Source organism: Aquarana catesbeiana, linkage group LG05 (assembly GCF_042186555.1).
Source record: "Aquarana catesbeiana isolate 2022-GZ linkage group LG05, ASM4218655v1, whole genome shotgun sequence".
Classification (NCBI taxonomy): domain Eukaryota; kingdom Metazoa; phylum Chordata; class Amphibia; order Anura; family Ranidae; genus Aquarana; species Aquarana catesbeiana.
The window spans coordinates 389,915,087-389,941,862 of record NC_133328.1 but is presented as its reverse complement, the minus strand read 5'-3'; the positions used below and the strand labels follow the sequence as shown (position 1 = coordinate 389,941,862).

At 41.9% G+C, this 26,776-nt stretch overlaps 1 protein-coding gene across 3 annotated transcripts in view; it reads left to right on the top strand.

The window, feature by feature from the left end:
- The window catches only part of NEDD9 (neural precursor cell expressed, developmentally down-regulated 9), a 178,546-nt gene that overhangs the window by 116,228 nt on the left and 35,542 nt on the right, over nt 1-26,776 (top strand). Inside the window, exon 1 of one of the 3 annotated variants that reach the window (XM_073631058.1) lies at nt 13,436-13,610. The exons of 1 other annotated variant lie outside the window; for it this stretch is intronic. In XM_073631058.1, the coding sequence (XP_073487159.1) occupies nt 13,599-13,610 (12 nt within the window). In that variant the 5' untranslated portion in view covers nt 13,436-13,598. Of the gene's footprint in view, nt 1-13,435; nt 13,611-26,776 lie in introns of those variants that run through there. One more of the 3 variants, XM_073631057.1, reaches the window with a different exon arrangement.

Genomic DNA, 26,776 nt, shown 5'->3' with positions numbered 1-26,776 from the left:
GCTACCCCAGTGGCCCATCATGTATGAGTAATGCATATTTACATCATGTCAAGCTGGATCAATGAAAGTATGTAGTACAAAGAATTGGGTGGCCTTTAAAGATATAGGGGTAGATTTACAAAAATGTGGAGCACTCAGAATCTAGTGCAGCTGTGCATCTGTGCATGGTAGCCAATCAGCTTCTAGCTTCAACTTGTTCAATTAAGCTTTGGCAATAAAACCTGGAAGCTGATTGGTTTCTATGCAGAGTTGCACCAGATTTTGCACTGCCTAGTTTTAGTAAATAACCCCCACAGACTGCAAGATCTATACTGAGTGTTATCATTTCATCTGTAATGTTTACTGAAAGATATATTAGATATCACTTACTGTATATGTCACAGATACAGGTTATATTATGAAGTAGGACGAATGCATTCATCAGAACCCTTTATTACACAACAAGCACTTAACTGGGGCCTTTCTTGCATGCGATTGTTTTCATTGTGCCTGCATTCCTCCTCTCTGGCCCACGCATAGCTTGGATTCCATCTGACTGCTTTGCTTTTTCCTCTACAGTCAGGCTGAGCGTGCCAAGTAGACTGGAGCAGTCCAGGCAGACCAGACATTAGCTGCAGACCAGCCATACCTCATGATTTAGCTCACTGTCTGACAGAGTTCTAGCAATGCCAAACATAAGCAATGCTCTCTCAGAGGCAATTGTTTCACAATTATTTTCCCCCTTTAAGCTTTGGAAGATGCTATTTTCCACTTTCCACAAAAAACAAAACAAAAATATAACCTCTTCAACAGAAATGTAATACTATCTAGCGTCTTGTCTTCAATGCAGTGCTCTGTATTATTTATTATTACAATATAAAGAATAGCCAGAAACAGTTTTCCCATATTGATATAGCATTGACATATGCATTCTTTTATGCTATATTATATACAGATGAGTAAAACCCAAATTCATGTAGCATTGACATACTGCTTAGCCTTTTATGCTGTGATGCAAACAGATGATTCAAAAGGGTTCCAAGTGTGGTGAAATGTATCACAGTCAATACAGCTGATACGAAGGAAAGTGGAAGGCTTGTCTGCGGCAACTAATGTAGCTGTCATTTTTTTTTAGTGATTTGTCTAATGTATTTACAAATAAACAAACATTTAGGCTGGGTTCACACCTATGCGAATTGGACGCGGGTTTCCCCGCGTCCAATTCGCATGACAGGAGATTGTGATCGGCTCTCTATGGAGCCGGTTCACATATCTCAGAAAAAAAGAAAAAAGGGAATATTTGTGGACTTTAAATGAGACGCAATGGGGAATATTGCGCCTCCTTCCCTGGCTGCTTTTGCAAAAAAGAGGGGGGGGAGGGGGGACTTTAAATGAGGTGCGTGGGGTAGACCCAAAAAAAAAACCATATACATATGTAAAAAATTGTATTCTTTATTAAACCAAAGATAGAGCATGGATCAACCCATATAAACGCATAATAGCACATTGGCATATAAAATACAAAGTATCAACATACATATTGAAGATAGTCACCAACATGACACAGAAAGTAAATATTATACATCACAGTCTGCCAAATGGAGTAGGGATAACATTATATCAGGGTGGTAGAGCAATAAAAACCATCTAGAATCATAAATAGATGGATGCATCAAAATAAGCTTGAGGACGTTTTGTGGACTTCTATCCACTCATCAGGAGCAAGTGCATCCACATACTAAAAAGGGGATAAAAAAAATCACCATTATAGTTTGATATAACCACAGACTGGGGGGGTAGAGGGATTAAGGATGATGATGAACAAATAAATGGCCATAACTGAAAGTACTCACATAAGAGCTGATACTAGGCCATGCGATACCACCTCCGGAGGTCATATCTCCGTTACGGCTGCGGAGCGGCTTGCAAAGGAACGCTGTGCATCTTTGGCTCTGTTTCAGGGCCAAATTCAGGCAAAAATTCGGCCCTGATTTGTCCCTGAAATGGAAAACAGGGACGCACCGGACCCCTGCTGAGAGCTGCATCCGTCGGAGGTGTGAACACAGCCTTAAACTGTAAAAAAACAACACTGCAATACATACATGTGGACTGTTTTACCTGCCAAAAGATGTGTTTTTCTGTTCAGTCCTTTCTTTGATTCACACTTCCAAACTACATAGCCAGGATGGTGACATCACTTTCGCTTATAAAGATCATAAACAGAGTGGTGTGACCTCTACTGAACAAAGAGAAGCAGCAGTTTTCTCTTTCTGTAAAGATGTTTGCAATTTAAAGTATTACTAAACCAAGGACCCTGCATTCACTATATCTGGTCTCCCACGGTACACAGAATATGGAAATGCAATTATGTTAGTAAATATAAACTGCTAAATACCTTTTCTCATCAGTTGTGTATAGCAGTCTTTTGACTTCTATCAGTGCCTGATTAAAGCTTGTATGTGGATTTTTTACACTGCACTGATTGTCCTATCAGGGTGCAGAATCCCTGATCCTCTGTCTGAACAGTGCTGATTGGCCCTGTGCTGATCACATTCACCCTCCCAAGAAAAAAAAAAACTCTTTAGCAATACTCACCAAACAGAGCATATGCAGCAGATAGAATGGGGACAGTGGACGAAGGGGGGGTTAAGAGAAGACAGAATCAGGCAGCCTTTTTACACAATCCGGAGGATTAACCCCTTAGGTTCCACAGTGAGTATAACAAGCATGCTTTATTGCGTATACAGACTGATTTTACTGTTGTGGGTTTAGTAACACTTTAGGTTAGCCATATACCAACAGGTTTCTTTCGTTCAGCCTGTGATGAAAAAAAGAAATCGGGTGGCACAGTGGTGTAGTGGGTAGCACTCTCGCCTAGCAGTAAGAAGGGTCGCTGGTTCGAATCCCAACCACGACACTACCTGCCTGGAGTTTGCATGTTCTCCCTGTGCCTGTGTGGGTTTCCACCGGTTACTCCGGTTTCCTCCCACACTCCAAAGACATGCTGGTAGGTTAATTGGACCCTGTCTTAAATTGTCGCTAGTATGTATGAATGTGGGTTAGGGACCTTGGATTGTAAGCTCCTTGAGGGTAGGGACTGATGTGAATGTACAATGTATATGCAAAAGCGCTGCGTAAATTGACGGCGCTATATAAGTACCTGAAATAAATAAAAAATAAAATCTAACAGATTCCTCCATCCACATTTACAAGTGGATGAACGAATCCCTATTGCCAGGCTATTGGATTCTGACAGCTGTGAGCATCAGCTATCAGAATATCCAAACAGTAACAGCTGCTGATTGAATGCAGACTCTTCTGTAGAGCCGTCAAGGCCACCCAATTCCTTTATATAGTGTCCAGCCCCATCCAGATACAGGCTTCCGAAGACATTGACAGACTGCCTGCTGAGTGGCTAGATGAAGCACCTGTCACTTCCTGGTGCCCTAAAGCTCCAGAAAGGATATGCTGCAGCTGGACAACCTCCTGTGTAAGGGGCCATAGGCCCCTTTCACACGGGCATTCTGTGTGTCCGTTTTTCATCTGTCTATTGATGGATGAAAAACGAACAGCAATTCATTTCTATGGACAAACAGATGTAAACGGATGATCATCTATTTACATCCGTTTACATCCACGTCCATTTAATTCTGTTTTTTTTAAACAGAGCAGCAAATGTCCAGATCCATTGAAACGGAACAGAATTTGATGTAAATGGATGTAAACTAATGCCGTCCATTTACATCCATTCTGTTTATGTCTGTTTTTAGAGTTGTTACCTCTGATTTATTTCTTCAACGACTAAAAAAAAGGGATGCAAAAACTGATGTAGACAAATGTAAAATGCTGAAAATTGAACTGAACTGATATAAACTGATATGAACTTAACTGAACTGAAGACCAGGGCCAATCCTAAGGGCACAGACGCCTGGGTGCAGAAATATTAATGGTGCTCCCACATGGGTGTGGTCATCTTACTAACTCCTCCCTTTCACACATGTTCATATGGTAACGAGTCCCGCTATAAGACGCTGATCACCAATACTAGTAAAAAATCCCATAGTTTGTATACGTTACAACTTTTGTGCAAATCAATCAATATACGCTTATTGGAACTACATGCTGGGACTTGCAGTCGTTCACTTTTGGGAGGGTCACATCCCCCAAAAATGACAGATGTGACACCCCCCCACCCCCAACTAGGAGGACAACAAGTCCTAACATGAGCCCCTGAGATTTAAAAATGTGATCCCCCCAAAAGTGAAGGATTACAAGTCCCCGCATGAACCTCTGAGATCTCATGACCCCTGAGATCTCATGGGTTCATGCTGTGACTTGTAGTCTTTCACTAGTTGGGGGGCCAGGGGGACACCTCTTCAGCTCTGAGGGATTCATGCTGGGACAGTGAGACCTGTAGTACTTCACTAGTTGTGCGGGGGGCGGGGTGTGATACATCCTCAGCTCTGAAGGGTTCATACTGGGACCTGTAGTCCTTCACTTTTGGGGGGTCCCTGCATTAATCCTTGTGACCTCCTCCTCCCATCCCTCTGCGGGTGTCATATGCTGCCAGCCTCATTCTGCCCAGCAAACACAATAAAGAGACTGCTGCTCACTGCTAGTGCTTCCCCTTTCCGGCCAGCATCTGCAGGAGCTTCAAATCTGTTTATTTTCTTCACCTACTTACTTGCCTGGTTACAGTACAACCCCACTGTCTTTCAGCTGCCCACATCTTCTTGTCAAATGTGATGGGCTGCGGAAAGAGGGGCAGGTTACAGTAGCGCTCTAATGATGATTGGCTGAGAGGCAGTAGGGGGCGGAGCAGTTGTCGCAACTGCAGAGGCTCGGATCGTCTCGGGCGGCTGGCTCTCCAGCATCTCCAGAACTGCACATGAGCAGTTTCGAGCTGAGCCAGTCACAGGGCAGTTGGCAACACTGCTTAGCTTGTGGCACCTGGGCACGGTGTACCATGTGCACTTGCCCAGGATCGGCCCTGCTGAAGACGGATGAGCAAAATGATGTTAGCTGATGTAATCTGAGTCCGTTTTCATCAGTTTTTTTTTGTTGCCACTTGCCGACCGCAGTACGTACAATATATATACATTGCAGTTTGCAATTGGTTTACTGGGGTTATGGCTGAAGATATCAGTCATAACCCCGGTACCATTTTTTGCAGCCGGCAACTGGCTTTCTCATGAAAGCATTCTGAGTGGCTCATGAGCTGCTGGAATGTTTTCCAAAGCAGCGATGGGGGATTAAAACCACCCCCGTTCGCTGGTGTTTCTCGGGCTTACCGTTTCCGCCAGTTTGTCCAAGAAACGATCCAACAGTGTGGCTGGCTGCTCCCGTAGGCCAACTCTAAGGCCTTGGAGGACCGGAGGGACATCATGACGTCACTTCCAGTCCAGGCTGGAAGTAAATGCATTTTTAACAAAAAAAACAAACATTTTTTTTAATCTTTTGCTTTTAAAAGTTAAGAGATTTTGGGTCTTTTTGACTCCAGATCTCTCCATAAAGAGGGCCTGTCATCCTTATTTCTATTGCAAGGGATGTTTACATTCCTTGTAATAGGATTAAAAGTGTTTAAAAAAAGTTAAAGGGACAGTGTAAAAAGAAAAAAGAAAAAGTAAAATAAATTAAAAAAAGTAAAGCTCCCCTATCCTTCTGTACTCTAGCGCAGAAGCGAACCCATACGTAAGTTGCGCACGCATATGTAAACAATGTTTGCACTACACATATGAGGCATTGTCGCGAACGTTAGAGCGAGAGCAATAATTCCAGCACTAGACCTCTGTAATGCTAAACAGTAACTTTACACCTGTAAAGGCGTTTAAAACTTTGTCCATGGAGTCATAGTTTGTCGCCGTTCCACGAGCGTGTGCAATTTTAAAGCATGACTTGTTAATTATCTATTTACTTGATGTAACATCATCTTTCACATTTTCCAAAAAAGTTGGGGTATATATGGGGTTTTTTTTAAGTTGCGTTTAAAAAAACGCTGCACAAATACCGTGTGACAGAAAAAACTGCAACAAATGCCATTTTATTCCCTATGGTCTCTGCTAAAAAAAAAAAAAAAATGTATAATTTTTGGGGGCTCTAAGTAATTTTCTAGCAAAAAATACTGATTGAAACTTGTAAACAAAAAGTGCCAGAAAAAAACCTGTTTGGCATGTGGTTAAGAAAAAGGTGAAATCTGAGTTCTGTTGTAGTCATACATTTCCATCATTTACCAGCATCAGATGCTGTACAACAAGATAGGGTCTCACCTCTAGTGCTTTGACCTACATGACTGAGTTTAAACGACCTCCCCTTGGTTTACTGAAGCCTGTGCAAGACAGAATGACATAATTAATGTCATTGCCCCTGCAGGCACATTTTTCCTCAACCTTGTTATGGGTGGAGTAGAGAAAACGCCTGTAATTTGCAATGCAAAACAGAACTTAAATCTACTGCATTGCTACTTAAAGATGTGGTTAGCAGCTCCAAGTGCTCTGTGGCTTCTTGGAATGTGGAATTATCATGCAGAAATCTCTGTATTGGAAGGCAGTAGTCCCATTGTGGGCAGTGAATCAAATGAGTGAAGTTTAATTCCTGCAGTGCATATTTTAGTTAGGGGAGGATGTGTTCCTGCATTGTTTAGTAATCTCTTTTGGCTGGGTCCTTGTAGCCTTAGGGGCCACATTTGTAAGACACAAGTAACTCAAAGCGTACATGCATGCATATGTACCCACAGGGGCAGTACATTTTCAACCTAATTTGTGAATGTGCTGGACATTGATAAATTAGATAACACTACTCAATAATTGTTTACAGCAGAAATGTTAAAAGATAAACTATAATGTACACACTCGGTAATATTCTTTTTTTTTTTTTTTTGCTTTCATAAAACTAAAGTCAGCCAAAGAAGGTTTGAATCTCGGCTGGTTCAGCAGGGACTGGCCAAGATTCGAATCATATAAGGGCACTGGGCAGACTGAATGTACGAATGTCGATTCATTGATCGACTTAGGTACAACCAGCTTGTCCGATTTTTGGCATGAGATTATTGCAGCTAGTGTTCTCCTGGCAGGGACACTGTCCCCCTGCCAGGAGAACACAATAGCTCTGTTGGAGGGATTCCCCCATCAACACTGGCTGTAGTTGCAGGAAAGAAAATCCCACCATCTATGGCCTGCCTTAAGCCTAGTACACAGAGGCCGAATGTCGAGCAACATTGACCGGTTCAATAAAAAACGCTCGACATTAGGCCCATGTGTATGGCAGCTGGTCCAATAGAAGCCAGAAGACGCGGCCGACTGGCTCGTGATAGGCGCTCTCAGCCAATGACCAGAGTGTTCTGGCGGCGGGGGCATCCCCCTGTCAGAACACAATAGCTCAGTAGGGGAGATTGCTGTACTAACATCACACTGTTAGTACAGCGGTACCAATCTGAGCTATCAATTTTTTTTCATAGTATGTCCGCAGTCTCTGACACTCTCCTGTAGTATGTCCGCAGTCTCTGACCGTCTCCTGTAGTATGCCCGCAGTCCCTGACGCTCTCCTGTAGTATGTTTGCAGTTTTTGACGCTCTCCTGTAGTATGTCTGCAATCTCTGACGCTCTCCTGTAGTATGTCTGCGATCTCTGACCTTCTTCTGTAGTATGTGTATTAATGTGCCACTTTATTTGCTCAATTATTTGGGATTGCTCCACTGCTCAGTGAGTGGTAATGATGTGCAGTAACCTGTAGCAATCAATCAGTGAACAGTAGTGATCTGCTGTAATCTCTAGCAACCAATCAGTGAGTGGTAATGATGTGCTGTAACTCCTAGCAACCAATGAGTGAGCACTAATGATGTGCTGTAATCTCTAGCAACCAATCGGCAAGCAGAAATTATGTGTTGTAACCTCTAGCAACAAGTCAGTGAGCAGTAAGGATAGGCTATAGCCTCTGGCAACCAATTGCTCTGCTACAGTAAACTGATTTTGAGTCTACCTGCTATTTTTTTGTATGAAATGGGGGGGGGGGCAAGAAAATTTTGCCCAGGGCCCAATCAATATTATAGATGGCCCTGAATTTGCTAATATGTTTTTGTAGCTTTGTGGTGGCCAAAATGCTTAAATAAATTACTGATTTCTCTTCCAATCAATCTTTTCCAGTAGGAATATTTGGTCTATAATTAATAAATCCATTTGAACGATATGCCACATATGGGGAAGCTGATTTCAATCAATAGTTAAGTTATCAATCAGTTGTAAGTTATTAATCCCATCCCTTTTACCACCATATAATCTCAATATCAAATCAATTGAAAGATGATCATATTCATCCCAGTGCTTCCAGTCGATGCAAAATGATCGATACATTTCTGCCTCAAAAGTTGATGAGAAGGGAAGTTATGGCTACTCAATAATTTGTGGATAGGATCTTTTTTATTGAAACACATATCAATCAGAAATTAAAAGAGTGTATAACCACCATTAAGCTGTTGGCAGATGGGTAATTCTGCTGCTAGAGACAAATCACCAGCTGTAGGATTGCTAAAGAGGTTGCCTGTGTGTCTCTATAGAGTTGCACCTTCTGTAGCCACAAGCAGCAAGATGTTGATCTGTTGCTGACCTGAGTGCAACCTAGGCAGCCCATAGATGTTTTCATTTTCTTTTCTTCCAATATGGGCGGAAGGAAAGAAAATCATTTGATTAACCTATCAACACAGTCAGTGTTGGTGAGAGAATGTCTCCCGGAAAACACTATTGTGTTCTGCCAGTGGTGGGCGCGGGGAGCCTTCCTGCCCGCCAGAACACGATTACTGCTAGAGGCTATAGCCGCCAGCAGCAATCGCATGTTAAAAATCTGACCGGCTGGTTGAATCAGCCTGCTCATACAAGGATTGAAATTCGGCCGGTCCCTGCTGACCAACCAAATTTTCGATCTGTGTATGATGACTTTAATCTCAATCACTAGCAATGGAAGCTCTGCCTCAGCTGCAGAGAGAGAGAGAGTGATTCCATAGGGACTGACAGACAGCCTCTTAACATTCTGCCAATCCTCGCCAGAGGCAGGAATGCTGGCGCAGAGTTGCCTGTCTGACATCAGTCTTAATGATAGGAATTACACATTTTGTATGATGATTAATATGATTGATATGAGGACATCTTCTATAATAGTTCATACCACAAAGATTGTCTAAATAATTCAATTAGAAAACAGGTCAACACCACAAATATGCTTATTTTGTTCTTTTCGTTGTCATCCTGACAATTGTCTTTATTCACATTTTTTATATATATATTAACTACATAAAGCCCCAAACCTTCTCATAACATATATACTTTTGTTAGATATCTCAATGACTTCCTAAATAAAATTCTATTGAATACCCCTTGTGAATGCATGGCCCATCATTCCACATTTCTGGCACTTATGTTAGGATAGTTCCTCCTGTGTGATGACACATTGGTGTTTAAGGATTGCGACAGCTGCAAGACTTTGAAGTTCTCAAAACAAGGGTTTAGGGAGAAGAACTGGTGAACAGCTTGGCTACAAGAATTTTTGTACACCACCTAAGGTAAACCTGTAGATGCCGGTTTGCTGCACATCAGAAACAGTAAAGTCCCTGTACTTACATTGACCTGCACACCATCTCACTTCACCACCATGGAACCCAAGGTTCCTAGATAAGTTTCCACTTTCTAAAGGATGAAACTTGCACAGAGCTCAACAAGCTCTTTATTGTCCCCATATACCAGTATTTAGGCCTGACAGGCCACTCGGGCACCAAGCACTGCATTATGGGGTTCCAAGTAGAATGTCACACCCCACCACCACCATACCCAGATATACAGCATTCTTCAAAGCAGTGGGGAATGGAGAGAAAGAATGTATGGTCACCTTATGATGCTTGCTTTACACCAAACCTGTTACTTTGCTTATTAAAGTCAAAGAACGGCTTTGTCTTAAAGTGGTTGTACACCTCAAACATTAAATATGAACAAAGCATATCCTTCTATAGTGTGTACTTGTCTCACCTAAAAGCACTAAGTGTAATTTCTGTCTGTTGCTTCATTTATCTGCTATCAGCATGAATCACTTCTAACAAGTTTCCCTGACACCATGAGAAAAAAAGGTGACAGGGAAGGGCACAACCCGTAATTGACAGCCTCAGCTCTGTTTCTGTGTGCTGTGTGAATTAGGGGGAGAAGGGGTGTCCTTTACCTCAAATCAGCTCTCAGAGTTCTTCGTCATATTTGCAATTTCAGCTCTCCGTCCCTTTTTTCTGTCAGCTCAGACAAGCTTTATAAATTCTGGATTTTGAAAATTCTGGCCATTCACTTCACTGGGTACACTGTATGTAAGGGTTTACAACCACTTTAAATCAAACCTATCACAAACCAACGTGGTTCAAACTGAACCCATGATAAAAATATTAATTATCAGAAGTTTTGTTTACTGCAAGTCAATCATTAGATACAGAAATATAGGCAGCAAAGGCCGACCAAATAAGGGGTAAATTTCTTTCCTGCAACACCGGGTTCCCATTGCCCCATTAATACAGCCAATGACAGGGGAGTCCATTGTGTTCTCCTGGAGGGTGGGGGGGGGTCAAGGCAACCCTGTCAAATGCTATGATCGACTGAAATATTCTGTGACTAGAGGAGACTGAATGCTGTACCAAGCAGTACTTCTGTTTAGGGCCCTATGCGCTTAGGGGCAAATGCCCTGAAGGCAGAATACTGCAAGCATAGCAGCCCATGTTCAAGTTTTGTATTCTTCTGGCAATTCTTCCTTCTAAACTCTTTGTATTTAGTCACTAGTGATAAGCTTGGGTTCAGGCCAAACTCAAGTTTGTCCGAAACCTGGAATGTAGCTGTCATTGCTGTGTCAGGGAAGTAGATTTCTTGCTCCACAGTTGACAGGGTGGGAATGCTTGTGACATTATTGACCCAATATGGGCACATGACCAAATAAGGTCATTGTTGTCACAAGCATCTCCACCCCCTTTTTTACGTACAGCTGTAGACAGGGAAGCTCCTGTCCATATCTCATTGGCCCAGCAATGACAGCTATCTTCCAGATTCAGACAGAGCCCATGAGAATACCGCATGAATGATTGTCCATTTTTTAAATTCTTTTTGCATGCTAGTCTCATATGGAAAATGAAGAGGTTTTTAAACCAAAAAAATTCTCGTATGACAGAATACAACTTCACAAATGATGTCGTGTTATATTATATTGTAATCTATTCTTTCCTTTCTGGGCATGTATGGTCCTGCTCTTCCGATTTATTTTGGACTAATACTGTACTGATTAAATGAAAACCGTACAATCTGGTATCGTACGTGAAAATATTTCATGTTTGTCTCTTCAGATACTTTCAGAGGAACTGCCACGATCGGCTCTGGAAAGCTGTGTACTAACGATCAGATTATCGTATGACCGATTCGAAAGCAATATTTTTCATTCGATTTTCTGATTGTGCGTATGGGGCTTAAAATGATGTTAAAGGCAAAAAAAAAAAAAAAAAAAAAAAAAAGAAGAAACATGTCATACTCACCTGCTCTGTGCAGTGATTTTGCACAAAGTAGTCCTTCTCCTCCTTTCCCCACGCTGGCGCTCCTTGCTCCTCCCTCCTGTGGAGTGCCCCCGTAGCAAGCAGCTTACATTGGTGGCACCCAAGCAGGCACACTCCGGAGCCGCAGCTCTGCGTATCCATTCAGACATGGAGCCGCAGCTTGGCCCCACCCCCTCTTTTTCTCATCATTGGCTTACTGGCTGTAATTGAGTGTCTCAGCCAATGAGGAGGGAGAGTCCTCGAAGAGTTGATGCTCTTGTGCACATCGCCAAATCAAGAGGGAGCTCAGGTAAATATTAGGGGGGCTGCTGTACAGAGACCTGTTTTTGACAGGTACACGTCCCCACTTCCGGAAGATTCGCGCATGAGCAGTAGGGAACTGGCAGTGAAGCCGCAAGGCTTCACTGCCGGTTTCCTTTAGAAAGAATGGCGGCAGCACCCGAGAGTCGATTTAAAAATTGGCTAGGGTGCCGACATCGCAGGATCCCTGGACAGGTAAGTGTCCTAATATTAAAAGTCAGCAGCTAAAGCAGTGGCGACTGGTGCTCCATTTTTTTTGGAGGGGGCGGTAAACAAGCTTGCCCCCCCTCCCGCTCATGCAGGTTGGTTAGTGACAGGGAAGTCAGCAAGTGCTTGCTGTAGCTCCAGAGCAAAGTCAACTTCTGAGTCCCCAGCATCAGGCATTTCTTTTTTACTCACCGGCCCCTACTGTGGAGAGGGAGTGTGCTCCATGTCCCATTCAGCCTCTCCTCTCAAGGCCACCATGCTCCTGTGAGCCGTTTGGGCTGTGCAGAGTTCGCCGAGTAGTGGGAAGCGGAGCTCCCTGTCATATTGACCCTTCGGGCACACAGTGCGGGCTGTCTCCTCTCTACTGGCACTGTTGCTGTGTGCTGCTAATTAGTCGCTGATCCCCGCTGGAGCTCCCCAGTCAAGCGCCCATACTAACTCGTGGCCAAGCTCCATCCGACTCCTGGCCAATCAAGTCTCAGGACTGCTTCCTGATTGGCCGGGAGGAGATGCAGTAAGACATTAGCGAATAATAATTCGCTATTGTCACACAAGTAGGTGGGCTTGGGGTGCAGTGCCTTTTTAATGCCAATTAGAGCCTCTGGCTCTAATCACACGCTTCAAAGAACAAAAAAAAAACATTGAAATGATTATTATTATACAGGCTTTATATAGCGCCAACAGTTTATGCAGCGCTTTACAATATAAATGGGAGAGAATACAGTTATTATACAATAAAATACAAGAAGATTAAGAGGACCCTGCTCAGAAGAGCTTACAATCTAATAATCCATGCATCCAGCGCCCTGCATGGATATTAGGGGCCAGGCGCATGGATTAGGTGGGCCTAATGAGCGCCCCCCCCACTGAGCTACAGTATTTGTAGCTGCTAAGTTTTCATTTATTTTTTGGGGAGGGGGGTGGCTGGAGCTCCTCTTTAAGTCACATCACATAACATCTCATGGCCACAAAGGAAGTTGATGTCAATCGCTGGACAAGGAGAGAATACATATATATAACAGCTTCCCTAATTGGGGTCTGAATGGGGAAGCATCTCCAATCACAACCACCAGCCCAACCTATATCATTATTACTGATCCAGGGGGAAATGATCTCCTGCAACCAAGCCACTCTTCCTCTGCTCACCCACATGATGAAATAATAATAATACCTTATAAAATAAAGTGCCCTATAAAACAATGTGCTGTCTTCCAGGAAGCTATTGTCAGTACATAGCTATGTGAGCTGCCTTCCCTTGTGTTAAATACAGCTATGCCCCGATATAGAAGTATCAGATCATTCCTGCAAGAGTTCATCACAACTCCAAATACTGTGTACACAGAGAGGGGACGCCACACCCCCCCTGTCACTAAGCCCTGCCCCTCCCAGCCTATCAGGAGACAGTATGCAAATGTGATCACACTCTGCAGGGTGCAACCTAAACAGAGCTCTCACATAGCAGACCAGCTTGTAGTAGTCGCTTGTGATTTCTCTGTTCCCTTCTTATGAACACTGATCCAATGCAGGCTTCCTAACAGCAACCACCGGAGAGTGTGCAACCATGAAGTACAAGGTGAGAGCAACTTTTCCCTGCCTTCTACTATTGCCTGACACTTTTCAAGGGTTGGGATGAGCTTCTGTGTGGCAGCAGTGCTGGGATCTGGGATGACAGGATGGCATATGTGTCTGTAAAAGCTTTGCTGCCCAGGATCAGGCTGATTTCTAGTGCTTGGTAGGAATAGATTGTGTTGGCAGACTTCTAGTAATCCTGATGGAGTCTGGCTCCATGCTTCTTCATAATAGGAGGCTGGAATGTTCCCAAAGTGGGATCGCAGTCTGACTTTGTAATGAGGCCCTATGGCAAAGGTTAACCCCTCAGTGTGAAGGCGTGCGAGCTGCTGACACTCACTGGGGGGGGGGGGGTTCGCTCCCATCCAAGTCCCAGCACTCAGGGAGGGGGAATCTGGCAGGTTCTCTCTACTAAGCCATTACAGCTAGTGGTGGCCATATACACTGCTATAAACCGATCGATCGCATACATTGATCGCGTGCCACACATAATTCAATCAATGTTTCATACATGTGTATCCTGAATTATGATTCATTGTGTACATACATCGATCAAGTTAACTGGACGGCAGCACTGGTCTCTTATTGTGCTCCCGAGCGATTGGAAGTGGTGAATCACAAAAAAAAGTCATCAACCCCGTACAATCTTCTTTTTTTTTTTTTTTTTTTGCTCATCCTTGTCTTTTTTTATATCTTTGTCCTGGTTGATCGATGTCCAACCCGATCATTTTGTCAAATCAGACATCAGTCGTTCAGTTTTGTCGCACAATGTATGGCCATCCTAGGACTTGTCTCTCAATCTCTGCCAGAAACTTGTATTGGAAGATCCCTCTAATAAGCTGGCCATACGCCAGTAGAATTTTGTTCAAAATGTTTTCATTTTCAGGATGTTTCCTTTAAGTTCCTAATGATTGGGGTCAAATTGATGTCCGCTTTGGACCGCAGTGACAGAAAAAGTCCAAGAAGTGGAATGGAATTTTTTCTTTTCTTAAAAATCCTCTGAATGTGGTTCTCGTTTGGAAAAATCGTACATATTGTCATGAAACCTGTTTAATACGTCTGGGATGCCGTTCAAATAGCAGGTCTGGACAAAATTTGAAGGGCTTTAAGCAAAATTAGTTTGCTCAGTGAAGGCAAGAAAGAATGTTCTAGCGAATGATTTTTTGTACGAAAGTATTGAAGAAAAGTCTAAACGTGTGCGGCCAGCGTAAAGCGGAACTTTACCCAAAAGGGCAAGTTCTGGTTTTCCTCCTCCTCTTTCCCTTCCTCTATCACTTTTGGCTACAGTTATTTTTTTGGGGGGAGTGGGCACCTGATTTTGACAGGTACCCACTCCCACTCGGACCACCCTTCCTTATTGCCCGCAGTCTTCTGGGAGGCATCACTGGTACCAGAAAGCCGCGGGACCATTCACATAGCGCGGCTCGGGCATGCGCAGTGGGAAGCCGGCTGTGAGGCCACAAAGAAGTCACAACTGACTTCCCTTAGTAAACATGTTGGGGATCCGATGACTGGTGAAGAACCAGCCTGGGTGAGGACGGTGCTGGATCCTTGGACAGCTAAGTGTCCTTTTAATAAAGGTCATCAGCTACAGTATTTGTAGCCGCTAACTTGTCATTCTTTTCCTATATCCTGAAGATCCGTTTTCTTTACCTATATATCTGTTAGTAATGAAAAAGTATTAGACTTGGCTGATGCTTTTGAAATCATAACAGGTTTGTTCAAAAAGGTAATAAAAAATGACAATCCTGCTGTGATTTTTACAGATCTTGCATTGTTTAGTCTATGGCACATTGTTTGTAAATATTACATTGTCATTACTCCTAGATCCCTCCCTATCTTTGGATGTCAGCAGAGTAATAATTCAGCTTTGTATGGATGAGGGGTGGTGGGCTTACCACTGAGTTGTGTTTGTTCTTTTGATGTTGTTCCTTAAAAAAAAACCTCTAAAACACTACCTATAAAGAATAATTGATCTACTAAAATAACAAGTGACAAAGTACTCCAGCATAGATAGCTCTAATGTCTATTATGAGCTGTTGCACCTTGTACAATCTTGTTGCTCTTTGCACTACAATATGAAACAATCCCATATTGACTGAGTGCTTAGGATACAATGTATATGATGATTCTGCATTGGATAAATGGGAGAATATTGAGCGTAATGATTATCCTTCTCAGTATTGTAGTTTATCTTTTTAAAATTCTGTTGAACCTGATTGGGTACATGTAGTGAGCATAGATAAGTGACATATCTGTAGACAAACCGTAGCTTCCGCAAAGCAAAAAGTAGCTTTCTGAGTGGTCAGCGCCATCTTACATATAAGCTAGTATAGATTATACGCTAAGCACGCCCCCCATCATCACAGGAACAAGCGTAAAGCTGCTGTATTGCTCGTCCACAAATCCACACATGTGCAGTGCGCTCTCCCACCCCCTGGCACAGCAGTGCTGAACTCAGTGCTGCTGTGACAAGCACACTGAGCATGTGTAGATTTGTGGACAAGGGAGAGCGCTGTTCATGTGTAGATATGTGGACAAGGGAGAGCGCTGAACATGTGCAGATTTGTGGATGAGGGAGAGAACACAGTGCAGGTATGGATTTTTTGTTGAGGGAGAGCGTACTGCACATTTGCAGGTTTGTGGAATAGGGAGCGTGCGCTAAGCATGTGCAGATATTTATGGATGCGTTAGAGCGCACTGAATATGTGTGGATTTGTAAACAAAGAAGATCACGCTAAGCATGTGTAGATTTGTGGACAAGGAAGAGAGCACTGAGCATGTGTAGATTTGTGGACAAGGAAGAGAGCACTGAGCATGTGTAGATTTGTGGACAAGGAAGAGAGCACTGAGCATGTGTAGATTTGTGGACAAGGAAGAGAGCACTGAGCATGTGTAGATTTGTGGATACAGAAGAGATCACTTAAGCATGTGTAAATTTGTGGACAAGGAAGAGCGCATTGTGCATGTGTAGATTTGTGGACAAGGAAGAGCGCATTGTGCATGTGTAGATTTGTGGACAAGGAAGAGCGCATTGTGCATGTGTAAATTTGTGGACAAGGAAGAGCGCATTGTGCATGTGTAGATTTGTGGACAAGGAAGAGCGCATTGTGCATGTGTAGATTTGTAGATGAGGGAGAACACAGTGAGCTTGTGTCTATTTGTGAATGAGGGAGAACACCCTAAGCATTTGTGGACAAGGGAGAGTGCACTTTATAGGTACGGATTTGAGGTGCACTGTGTGGATCTGTGGACAAGCAACGCAGCAGCTCCACTCTTGTTCCTGGGATTGCGGGGAGAGCATTCGATGTACCATCCATACTGACCTATTTGCATGAAAATGCTAGTTTTTTGGTCCGAACATTATGGAAGCCGTATTTGGAATACAGATATGTCATTTAAATAAAGTTCAATTACCCTACATTGCACCATGATTTGTAAACCACCAAGGCTCCTTGACTGCTTTACAAAGTTTATTATAAAGGTAAACCAACCCTTTAATGTTGTAAAGCGCTATGCAAACTGTTGATGCTATATAAATCTTGTATAATAATAATAAACTAGCCCTTCTGACTCCAAATTCTTCCACTGTCATCTTGGCTATTTTGGGCTATAATGGGAGAGTATACTATATGTATGTGAATTGCCTTGGTGAACCTCGGGACTGTAAAAGGTCAGCATTGACAAGTAGCAGCAAGCTGAAGAGGTGCGGAGTTCTTGTTCCAGCCTGTATACATCCTCCAGTCTCATCTACATGACATTGCTTCTACTGTAAGGCTCAGAAGAGGCTCTTTGTCCTTGGCTCTACTCCTGTTATCTCTGCTGGAAGAAAAGGCAGTTTGAACAAGATTCAGCACAACAATGCACTACTTTCTTGAGGGTTTATTCACAAGACCTAAAGGCAGTCGTGATCAGGCTGATTCTTCCATTGTTAAACCTACCCATTGCATGTATTTTGTAGAAAGACTACCAAGAGATGAAAACCCTTCATAAGCACATTAATACGTTGATTCAAGCTGACACTTTCCCACAGAATCACACAGCTCATTTTGTGCCCGCAAATTGCATTCCAAAAATATGTTGGAATAGCGTTTTCTTGTTCATTATTGTCATATACTCTTCTGGTAAGAGGAGGGCATTTGCATTAGGTTTATATTTGGACCCGTATACCTTGAAATGACAGCTGTATATTAACAGAAGGTTATCATTTTGTACACACCTATATCATTGTGTGAGGCTGTGATTTTGCTTTGATATACTGAAGGGTGTAATTTTTGTAAAAAATAGTAGCTTGTAATTTCAATTTACCCTTGTTATGAGCATATGTCAGTTCTGGAATGCCTAAGTCCCCCTAAGAGTAGCACTAGCGCATGGGAATTGTTACTTAACACTGCTTAAAATCAGACCAGATTGTCTTGGACAGATAATGGTTTTGACTAGGTTAAACACATATGGCTAGACTAATAGACTCTCCCTCCGCATATCTGGCTAAGAACAATATAGGGCTTAAAGTGTTACTAAACCCACCACAGTAAAAATCAGTCTGTATATGCAGTAAAGCATGCTTGTTATACTCATTGTGGAACCTAAGGGGTTAATCCTCTGCGTTGTGTAAAAAGGCTGTTTGATCCTGCCTTCTCTGGTCATCGCCTTATTTCACAGTCCCCAAACTATCTCCGGATAGAACAGAGCCTTGGGGACAAACTGCACATGCTCAGTTTGATGCTAGAGAGTTTGTTTTTTTTTTTTTTTTTTTTTTGGGAGCGTACATGTGATCAGCCCAGGGCGAATCAGCACTGTCCAGACAGTGGGCCAGGGGTCCTGCAGCCTCATAGGACAGTCAGAGTAGAATGAAAACTCCTCCTACAAGCTTAAACCAGACACTGATAGATGACATAAGACTGCTGTAACTGCTGATGAGAAAAATTATTTAGCAGTTTATATTTACTAAAACTATTGCATTTCCATGTTCTGTGTACTGTGGGAGACCAGATATAGTGAATACAGGGTCCTAGGTTTAGAAACACTTTAATCATTTGGTGGGATGGCCATTGATCTACTTATCACCATCTAGACACACAAATCATTATGTTTCTGGGGTGCAATAAATTGATGTACAATGTGATTGTTGTATGCCTTCGACTTGTTGCTGTTCTTTATACATTCTCATTTACTTTTAGCTAATATGACCTGGTGTCTGGAAAACTACATTATCTCCAACAGAAGCCGTTAGTGTCAATAAATAAATTGTCACATTTGTTCCTACATATTAGTATAAGGCTCCTTTCACAGGGGTAGCGTCCGATCAGTAGGGGATCTGTTCACAGGGTCAGAGCAAAATGGAATGGATGTCACTTTTGTATGTTCAGTTTCTTCCAACTTCTTGTGAAGTAGTAAAAACTGGAGTTTAATGGACCTATGTTAGGTCTATGAAGAGGCTGATGTGAATGAACATTAATCTGAGTTAATTGGATGTAAACAGATGCCTGTCTGTTTATATCTGCCTGCCCATAAACTAACATTGAGCTTCCATTCAGATTTGCCTGAAAAAATGGCTGCATTAAAAGGGGCCTACTTCATTCTGTAATAAACACTGTATTTGCTCATTGGATACTTTGCTTTTTTTTGCAGTCCTACACAATGACTGTGCCTTACGGAACCCTTCCACAAGACAAGTCTATGAGTTGGCCATCTTACTGAAAAAATGCGCTCCCTTGGAAGCTGATATCTTATTCAATCATTGCAGTAGCTAATCTACAGTGCCTCTAGTGGCCAATATATAAATCTGTATATTTAATATAACAACACAAATATGGAAGAGCAAGAATGTAAAATGTACATGTTGTATCAAAAGTTGCTATTTGATTTAAAGTTTATTAGAAAAAAAAGTTTAATAGGCTATTAAGTAAATACATTTTGCGTCCTTAGGCCATCCATAGATAGCTCAAACCTCAGCTGGTTCAGCAGGAACTAGCCGAGATTTGAACCATGTATGGGCATGCTGAATGTACCAAGCTGATCGATCAATCAATTTGGGTACAAACAGCCTGTCGGATTTTGCATGCGATTATCACTAGCGGCTAGTATATCCTTAACCCCTCCCCCCAGGGAGAACACAGTGGTTTGGCGGGGGGGGGGGGGATTTCATGGTCAGCACTGTCTGGGTTGATGGAGGAATCAACCCGTGGTTGCAGGAAAGAAATTTGCTCTGTTTATGGTTGGCCTTAGCTGCTTTAATTTCTTTATAGGCTGCTTTACAATGTTAGCAATTTATCACCGGTTGTATTTGGGTTATGCCACTTCCGTTTAACGTTTATTGGTCTTTTAAAGAGATACAGTAATCATGACTCCTAGGACTAGCTATAGACATAGTAGTCAGATAATAAGACTGCCACTGTGGGTGCACTCCTGGTGCCATCATTATCTCCCCCTGTGGTCATTCTGAAATGTCTCTAATGTATCCATAAAAATACAGTCATTGTTTATTTCAGCCACAGGGTGTCTGCAATGCTTATAATGTATCCCTATACATACAATCATTCCCCTTTTCTGCCACATAGTTTCTGCAATGGCCATAATGTGTCCATAGACATACTATCGTACCCTATTCAGTTGTTATCAGCCATATTGAGCAATGATCATCTCAAGTCTGGGGGTAGCCTAAAAGCAGCAGCTTGGTTTGGTATGTAAATTACAAATTGTTGCAGTCACTAAAGAGGCAAAGATTGACCTGCTAGAATGTCACTAATGCTGATTGCAAAAGTGAATACATGACTTGACATGACTTACTGGAGTAGTTAAGAAGGTTTCTACAGAATGGACCTCATTATGAAGGTAAACATTAGAAAATAAGCCTCCAGATGAAATACAGCATTATTGTAGTGCAGTTTTTTCAACCAGGGTGCCTTCTAGATTTTTCTATAGGTGCCTTGGCAGAATGACTAAAAATTGGGTCAAATTGGCAAAAAAAAAACTTGTCAACGTGGTCCAAGCCTGCCTATTTTATTACACAAAGCCACAAGTTTTTGTTGTGCAGCATTACGGCCTTGGTCACTATGTAGGTCAGTTATTGGCATTATAACAACCAATGATGTCATAGGTTTAAAAGGCGGACATCAGGTGTCTGAGGACATCTTTGTTTGCCCCTCCCCATCAGTACTGGGTTCACATTAGCTGAACGATGGAGAAAAATTGAGGGAGAAGAGAAATGCTGGGATATTAGTCAGTGCCAAAGTGTTTTTGCGTTGTAAGCATAAATTCCCTCTAATGTTGACTGTCCTATGTAGGTTGATGCCTCTGCATTATATGAAATTATTAGTTTAGTTTTTTACATTATAGAATGGGGTGCCTCCAGATTGTGCATAATTTTAAAGGTAGCCTTGATTGGAAAAAAAGTTGAGAAACACTGTTGTAGTTCACCAATTCAACTCAATCCCTTTTGTGAGTAATCTGAAAACCCCAGTTTATTATGCAGGAAAGGAATTCCCAAACACACCCACTACAGGATGCATATGACAGGACAAATGTAAAAAAATATTGATACCAAAAGAAGTTTTTTCACGGCCATCAAACACCTTCGTTGGCAGTTTAAATGTGGCTCGTGCTGCAGGTTGCAGAGAGAAAGTTACACAGCTGAAGCTTTAGGATGTTCGTTCACTGTAATCTTTTAGGCTCGGTTCACACTGCCATGACTTGAAAGTCGTGCCATTTTCGGTGCCACTTTGCCAGGTGACTTTCGGCGTGACTTTGACGCGACTTTGGCGTAACTTTGGCATGACTTTGAAGCAACTTCAAGGAATGCCTGTGTAATCTTCCTGTAATATCGGATCCAAATCACATCAATTAAGATGAGGGTCCAACTTGGAGGCAACTTCCATTAAAGTCTATGGGAACAAATCGGATAGAAGTCGCCTTGAAGTGGTACAGAAACCTTTTCTAAAGTCGGAGCAACTTTAGTAGTGCTAATTAAGACAGCTCTCATTGCCTAAAATGGGATTTCACATGTCATGTGACTTGGGGTCTCACAAGTCGGATCCCAAGTTGTGGCAGTGTGAACCAAGCTCTGGATTTGGGCAGCAGTGGATTGCCAGGATTAGTGAAGTGCAATTGAAGCTCTCTCATTGGTTTCATTTATAGTCTGGAATTTCCCTCAAAATGCCTGGGTTTTCTGCTGCCTAATTAGTAATACTGTATCTTGCTTTTTATCGCTAGAACACTTGGCATTAACCCTACTTCTTTTAAAGGTTTAGAAAAATACTTCTGAAGTTTTAGCAGCAATAACATACCGTATTCCGAGCTCCTGTGCCAGTAAGAACATGGGAACTATTGTTGGAAAGATTCACAAGAATACCATTAGATGGACGCTGATTACCCAGGCAACACAAGACAGAGTGTATTTTACTTTGTAGAGAGAGGGGGAAAATAACAGTGTGTGCTTTGTAGACTTGGATATGCTTATGCCTCACATTCCTGATTCCTATGGTTATTAAATGTCTGCTAAATTGGTAGATAGTGCTTTGGAAAGTTAAAGAAAATGCTTTGGACCAACTAAGTTCTAATGAAAATGATTATATAGCTTTCGCCCTCTGGCATAGCTGCTACTAAACACATTTAATGTGTGTGCTTGGAGGATCTGATGTTGGGTGGAACATTTTAAGCAAACAATTTAATTCTTCTAAGATTACAGACAATGACTAGATTCCATGACAGTAGGTATAAAAAGGGGACCTCCTTTATTGTTTATAGAATACATGGTTTAAAAAACCTCCTTAAGACTAAGCTAATCACCTTTTTTTTTTTTTTCAAAATCAAATCTGTCATCAAGTTATTATCAGATTTTAATCACCATTTGTGCTCTTGCCAATATACGAATTGAAATATAATACACATATACGATGGTGTAGCAATTAGTCCTGCCTTGGTTCATTGAATCAGTAGGCTTGGATTTCTGGGTGCTGAAAGCTTGTGTTCAGACACAATTTTGTAGGTTTTGCATAATACCAGTTTTTCTATAGGAGAAATCTAAATTAATCCTGGTGGCAAGGTGTTTGAAGTTCTTACTCTGTAGATCTCTGTACTGCTTAAGTTTTCTTCCTTAAATTGATATTAAACCCTCCTAGAAAAAAATAAATGTAGCTGCATACCTTAAAACACATTTTGTTCCTGTTTCCAGTTTTGTGCTGCCTTTACAGCATTATCAGCCCATGAAAGTTTCCTCTGTTGAGTTTCTCACTAAAGGGTGTCTCCTGGTGACATCCTAACATCTGCAGTTCCGCCATCTTGTGCCTTGCGCAGTAGGGATCACTGCCTTTCAGTGCTCTAGTACTGTGTCCGGCCGGTGCATTAGGGGCTGCTGGTGCTGTTTGGCTGACACACAGTACAGCAGGGGTTTATGTCATTTTAAGCTCTGGTGCTGGGCCAAACCATCAACCTCCATGACTAACCCCCATGAGCAGGGCGAAATGCGTTCAGGGGCATGGTCTGGACGCAGTCTGGGCTGAGGCTGCTCTCTTCATTCACCCAGGGTTTTGTGAGATGTGCGGTATTCGGGACCATTCCTTTTTCTACATGTACAGTGGTGGTTTATGTCTTTTTGAGATCTGGTGCTGTGCCAAACTGATGCACATACAGCACTGTGCTTTGAATTTAAGCACAGTACTGTTCTCGTGCCGCCCACGCAACACCAGTGGCCCATACTATATACACTCCCTAGCTTACATGAATTGTGTGAAGCTTAATGTAAAGGGCAGTTTTAGTTTCAGGGTTTAACACTACTTGAAGTACCTATACATATGAAGATTATCTGCAAAGAAGCTCATTTAAAGCCCTGTCAAAAAGTAGCATAACCATTTCTGTCCTATATTTACCTAACTGGATACTGTTTGGGGAAATGGAAGACGCAAACCATAACTCCCATTGCCCCTGACATGCCCACCAGTTACTTACTATATCTAAACCCCCAACATTCCATACACCTTTTCTGCACCTATTCTCCCCAAATGTACAGAGCCCCATCCACTTTGCACAGTATGACCCCCTTAAAGGGGAAATAATTTATCCACATACTTGTTCAAGATGATAGAGCTGCAGAAGAAGTTTGGATATAGCTTGGTTGGCCGTATGGGACCACAGGAGTAAGGGCCCAGTTGTAACCTTCAACCCTGCCACCCCTGTTCCTACATGACTGCTTCACCAAAGAACATAAATGTCTACAAACTGTACATAAGAACAAAGTTTTTAAAGTAACAAAAGTTCATCTCTAACCACGTTTTTCAATTTTCCGAAGAGTGGGAAAGAATCTGAACTTCTTTCAGGTTTACATTGTTTGTGTCCCTTTTGGAGAGAGTTTCTCTCACTTCCTGTCCCAAAGGTACCACATGAAGTAAGAGAAAAAAACAAAATTTAGTTGAAACCACTGACAACCTTATAACCGCAGGGGATTTCCCTTTACCACCTGTTGCGGTGACAAATATTTAAAAAAAAAAAAAAAAATTGTTCAGGTGGCAACTGTCATTGGGGAGGGTGGTAAAGGAAAATCTCACCAACAGGGACAGAGGCCGCAGTTTAGCTCTTCCCGACTCCAACTCCAAGAGATTGGAGTTTACAGTATGTTAGTCGTATGTAAATAAATATATTTACTGAAATCATTTTTTTAGGAGGTCACCCAGTGAAATAAATCATGCATCTTTCCTAAAAGCCACAGTCTGTTCTCCTACATCAACATTCTAAAGATAGTTGCTACTCCACAACAGACAAATTTTCCCTATAAAAGTAAAGTTTCTGGTAATGATTCATGTTTTACAAGCTGTTACAAAAATATACCTAAAAGGCAAAACTTTCTCCTTTGTCAAAATCTTAGGTGCGTCATTCTGTGTCCAGGAAATGGGTGGAATAATAGGGAATTTTGCTGTCTGGAGGCACACTTTTATTTATGAAGCTAAAATTGTAAGAGAAAAAAAAAATGAACTACCTGTTTCCTGCCACGAGATGACAAATACTTCTGCACATAGATTCGGCAAGAGGGCGAATTAATAGACGGCGATGAATAAAGAAGTGCTTTATTTTTTTATTTTTTTTGTGGTTGGCCCATTATTTTCTCCTTCAGCCCTGGAGATGACATGCCATGCTGAATGCTTAGGTTTGCGCTGTTGATAAGTACAAAGAATAAAATGAAGAAAGGAGTTGTTTGTGAGATAAATAAATGGGCTGGTTACGCACATGAATACAATAATCAAATCAGCAGCCTTTTAGGAAAAGTATCCTATTCACTGAAGGCCTGGCAGCTCACTGGAAACAGGCCTGTGCATTCCAAACACACAATGGGTGCTGAAGGATGCAATAGTTGCTTGGGAATTTAGCTCGATTGTATGTGACTGCTGGTAGCCATTGGTAGCTGGATACTTCATCAGCTATTCAGAATGCCAATGGACAAAGGTTCAAAGGCCTGGTCTAGAGCCAGATTATTAAATCACTGTCTAGATCAAAATAACAATAAATATGCTAATAGGTAATTTAGTTGTTTACAATAGTATATGATCAGGTGTCTTGATGAAGGGATTGTCTTCTGTTAATATTTAGCATTTTTAGTAAGTGTACCATGTCTATGATTAAATCCTAACTACAGTCAAGATCCATTTCATTTTAATGCTTCACAGCACTTTATATCTTTCTAACTGTTATAAAAATCATTCTGGACAAAAAGTTGCTAAAAACCCTCTTTTCCACCTACTAGGATAGTACCATGGAAGCTTTACTTCTGGTCAATCGCTGACATCAGCCAGGCTGCTATAATGCACACCGTTTCCTGCGTTGTGTCTCCGCCTTCTCTGTGTGCTTTGCCATTCACAAAGCATATGATGTTTATGATGCCTTGATCATCCGAGGGAGCATAGACACAAAAACCGGACTGGTGTCTGTTATCTGACCTCAACAATTATCCAGAAAAACAGCTATTGCCGTACTATCCATGAAAACCAAGGTTTTCCTCATATTTCCAGTCAGGTGGATTTTCATAACGGTGAGGAAGGTATAAAGGGCTGTGAGATACTACAACTGTTTTAAAATGAAACTTGCCCAGAGTTGGGGCCCATTGCATATTTGCATTCTTGTAGGATTATGAGCACCCATCTTTTCCAGGAGGTAACGGTGAGGCACAGTGGCACCACCCTCACCTCCTGGAAGCAGAAGCCGAGTCAGTGGTAAGCTATTTTTTCTTTTTTTTTGCAAGCTTTATTGTTGAAACACCTTTTGGAGGTGATTTGACTTTGGGGGGTATGGGACTTTCAATAGAGTGGACCTTCCATTTTCATGGAAGGTCTACTTTAAAGTGTTTCTAAAGCTAGAACGTTTTTTGCCTTAAGTAGAGTAAGGAGCAAAAAAAAAAAAACGTAGGGTATTTTTGCTGCCTGTGATTTGCCCCCTCTTCCCTGGTGAACTTTGCAATGGGAAATCCAGAATCTTACAGTTGTCACCAGATCATACGGTAAGGGGACATTTTCCAATGGTGACATCTGTCCCATTAACAAGTGACTATAAGGAGATTCCCCTTACTGTGTAGAAATGTGCTTCAGTTGCCAGGACAGGAAGCAAAGAGAAATCTCCCCAACAAAATACAGACAGCAAATAATGGCTTGGGTTTAACCATCCTTTACTTTTACTAAAGCTATATAAAATGTTTTGCCTTTAGATATGCTTTCATAATATTACTTTTGAAAGGACAGGGTATGATCACAATATATATGTGTTACTGTAATAAGTAGCTGTAGAGGAGCCATTCATTGATGTTTTATCCTAGAGGAACAGGTGGAGATTCTAAACACATGGCAGCCTTTAATCTTATTAATAACTGCTTTGCTTATTAATTAGTGTCTCTGAGTTCTAGTAGCCTCTGGCATCAACAACCTATGCTTTTCTTTCCTAAGTACATAATAATACACCTTGAGAGTGTCTGCACAAGTGAGCGTATGATTTCTCACACGCCTACCACTGTACCACTGTGTGTGTTCATATGTGTGTGCCTTTACTTTGGTGTGGCTTCACTTGCTCACTATGAGATCATTTCACTTCACAATCAGTTGGTATTTTCTGTTTTCCTTGACTTCTCCTTTCTCGAACTCTGACAACTATCACTGCAGGAAAAAAAAACATGAATGCATACCTGCATATTTTTAT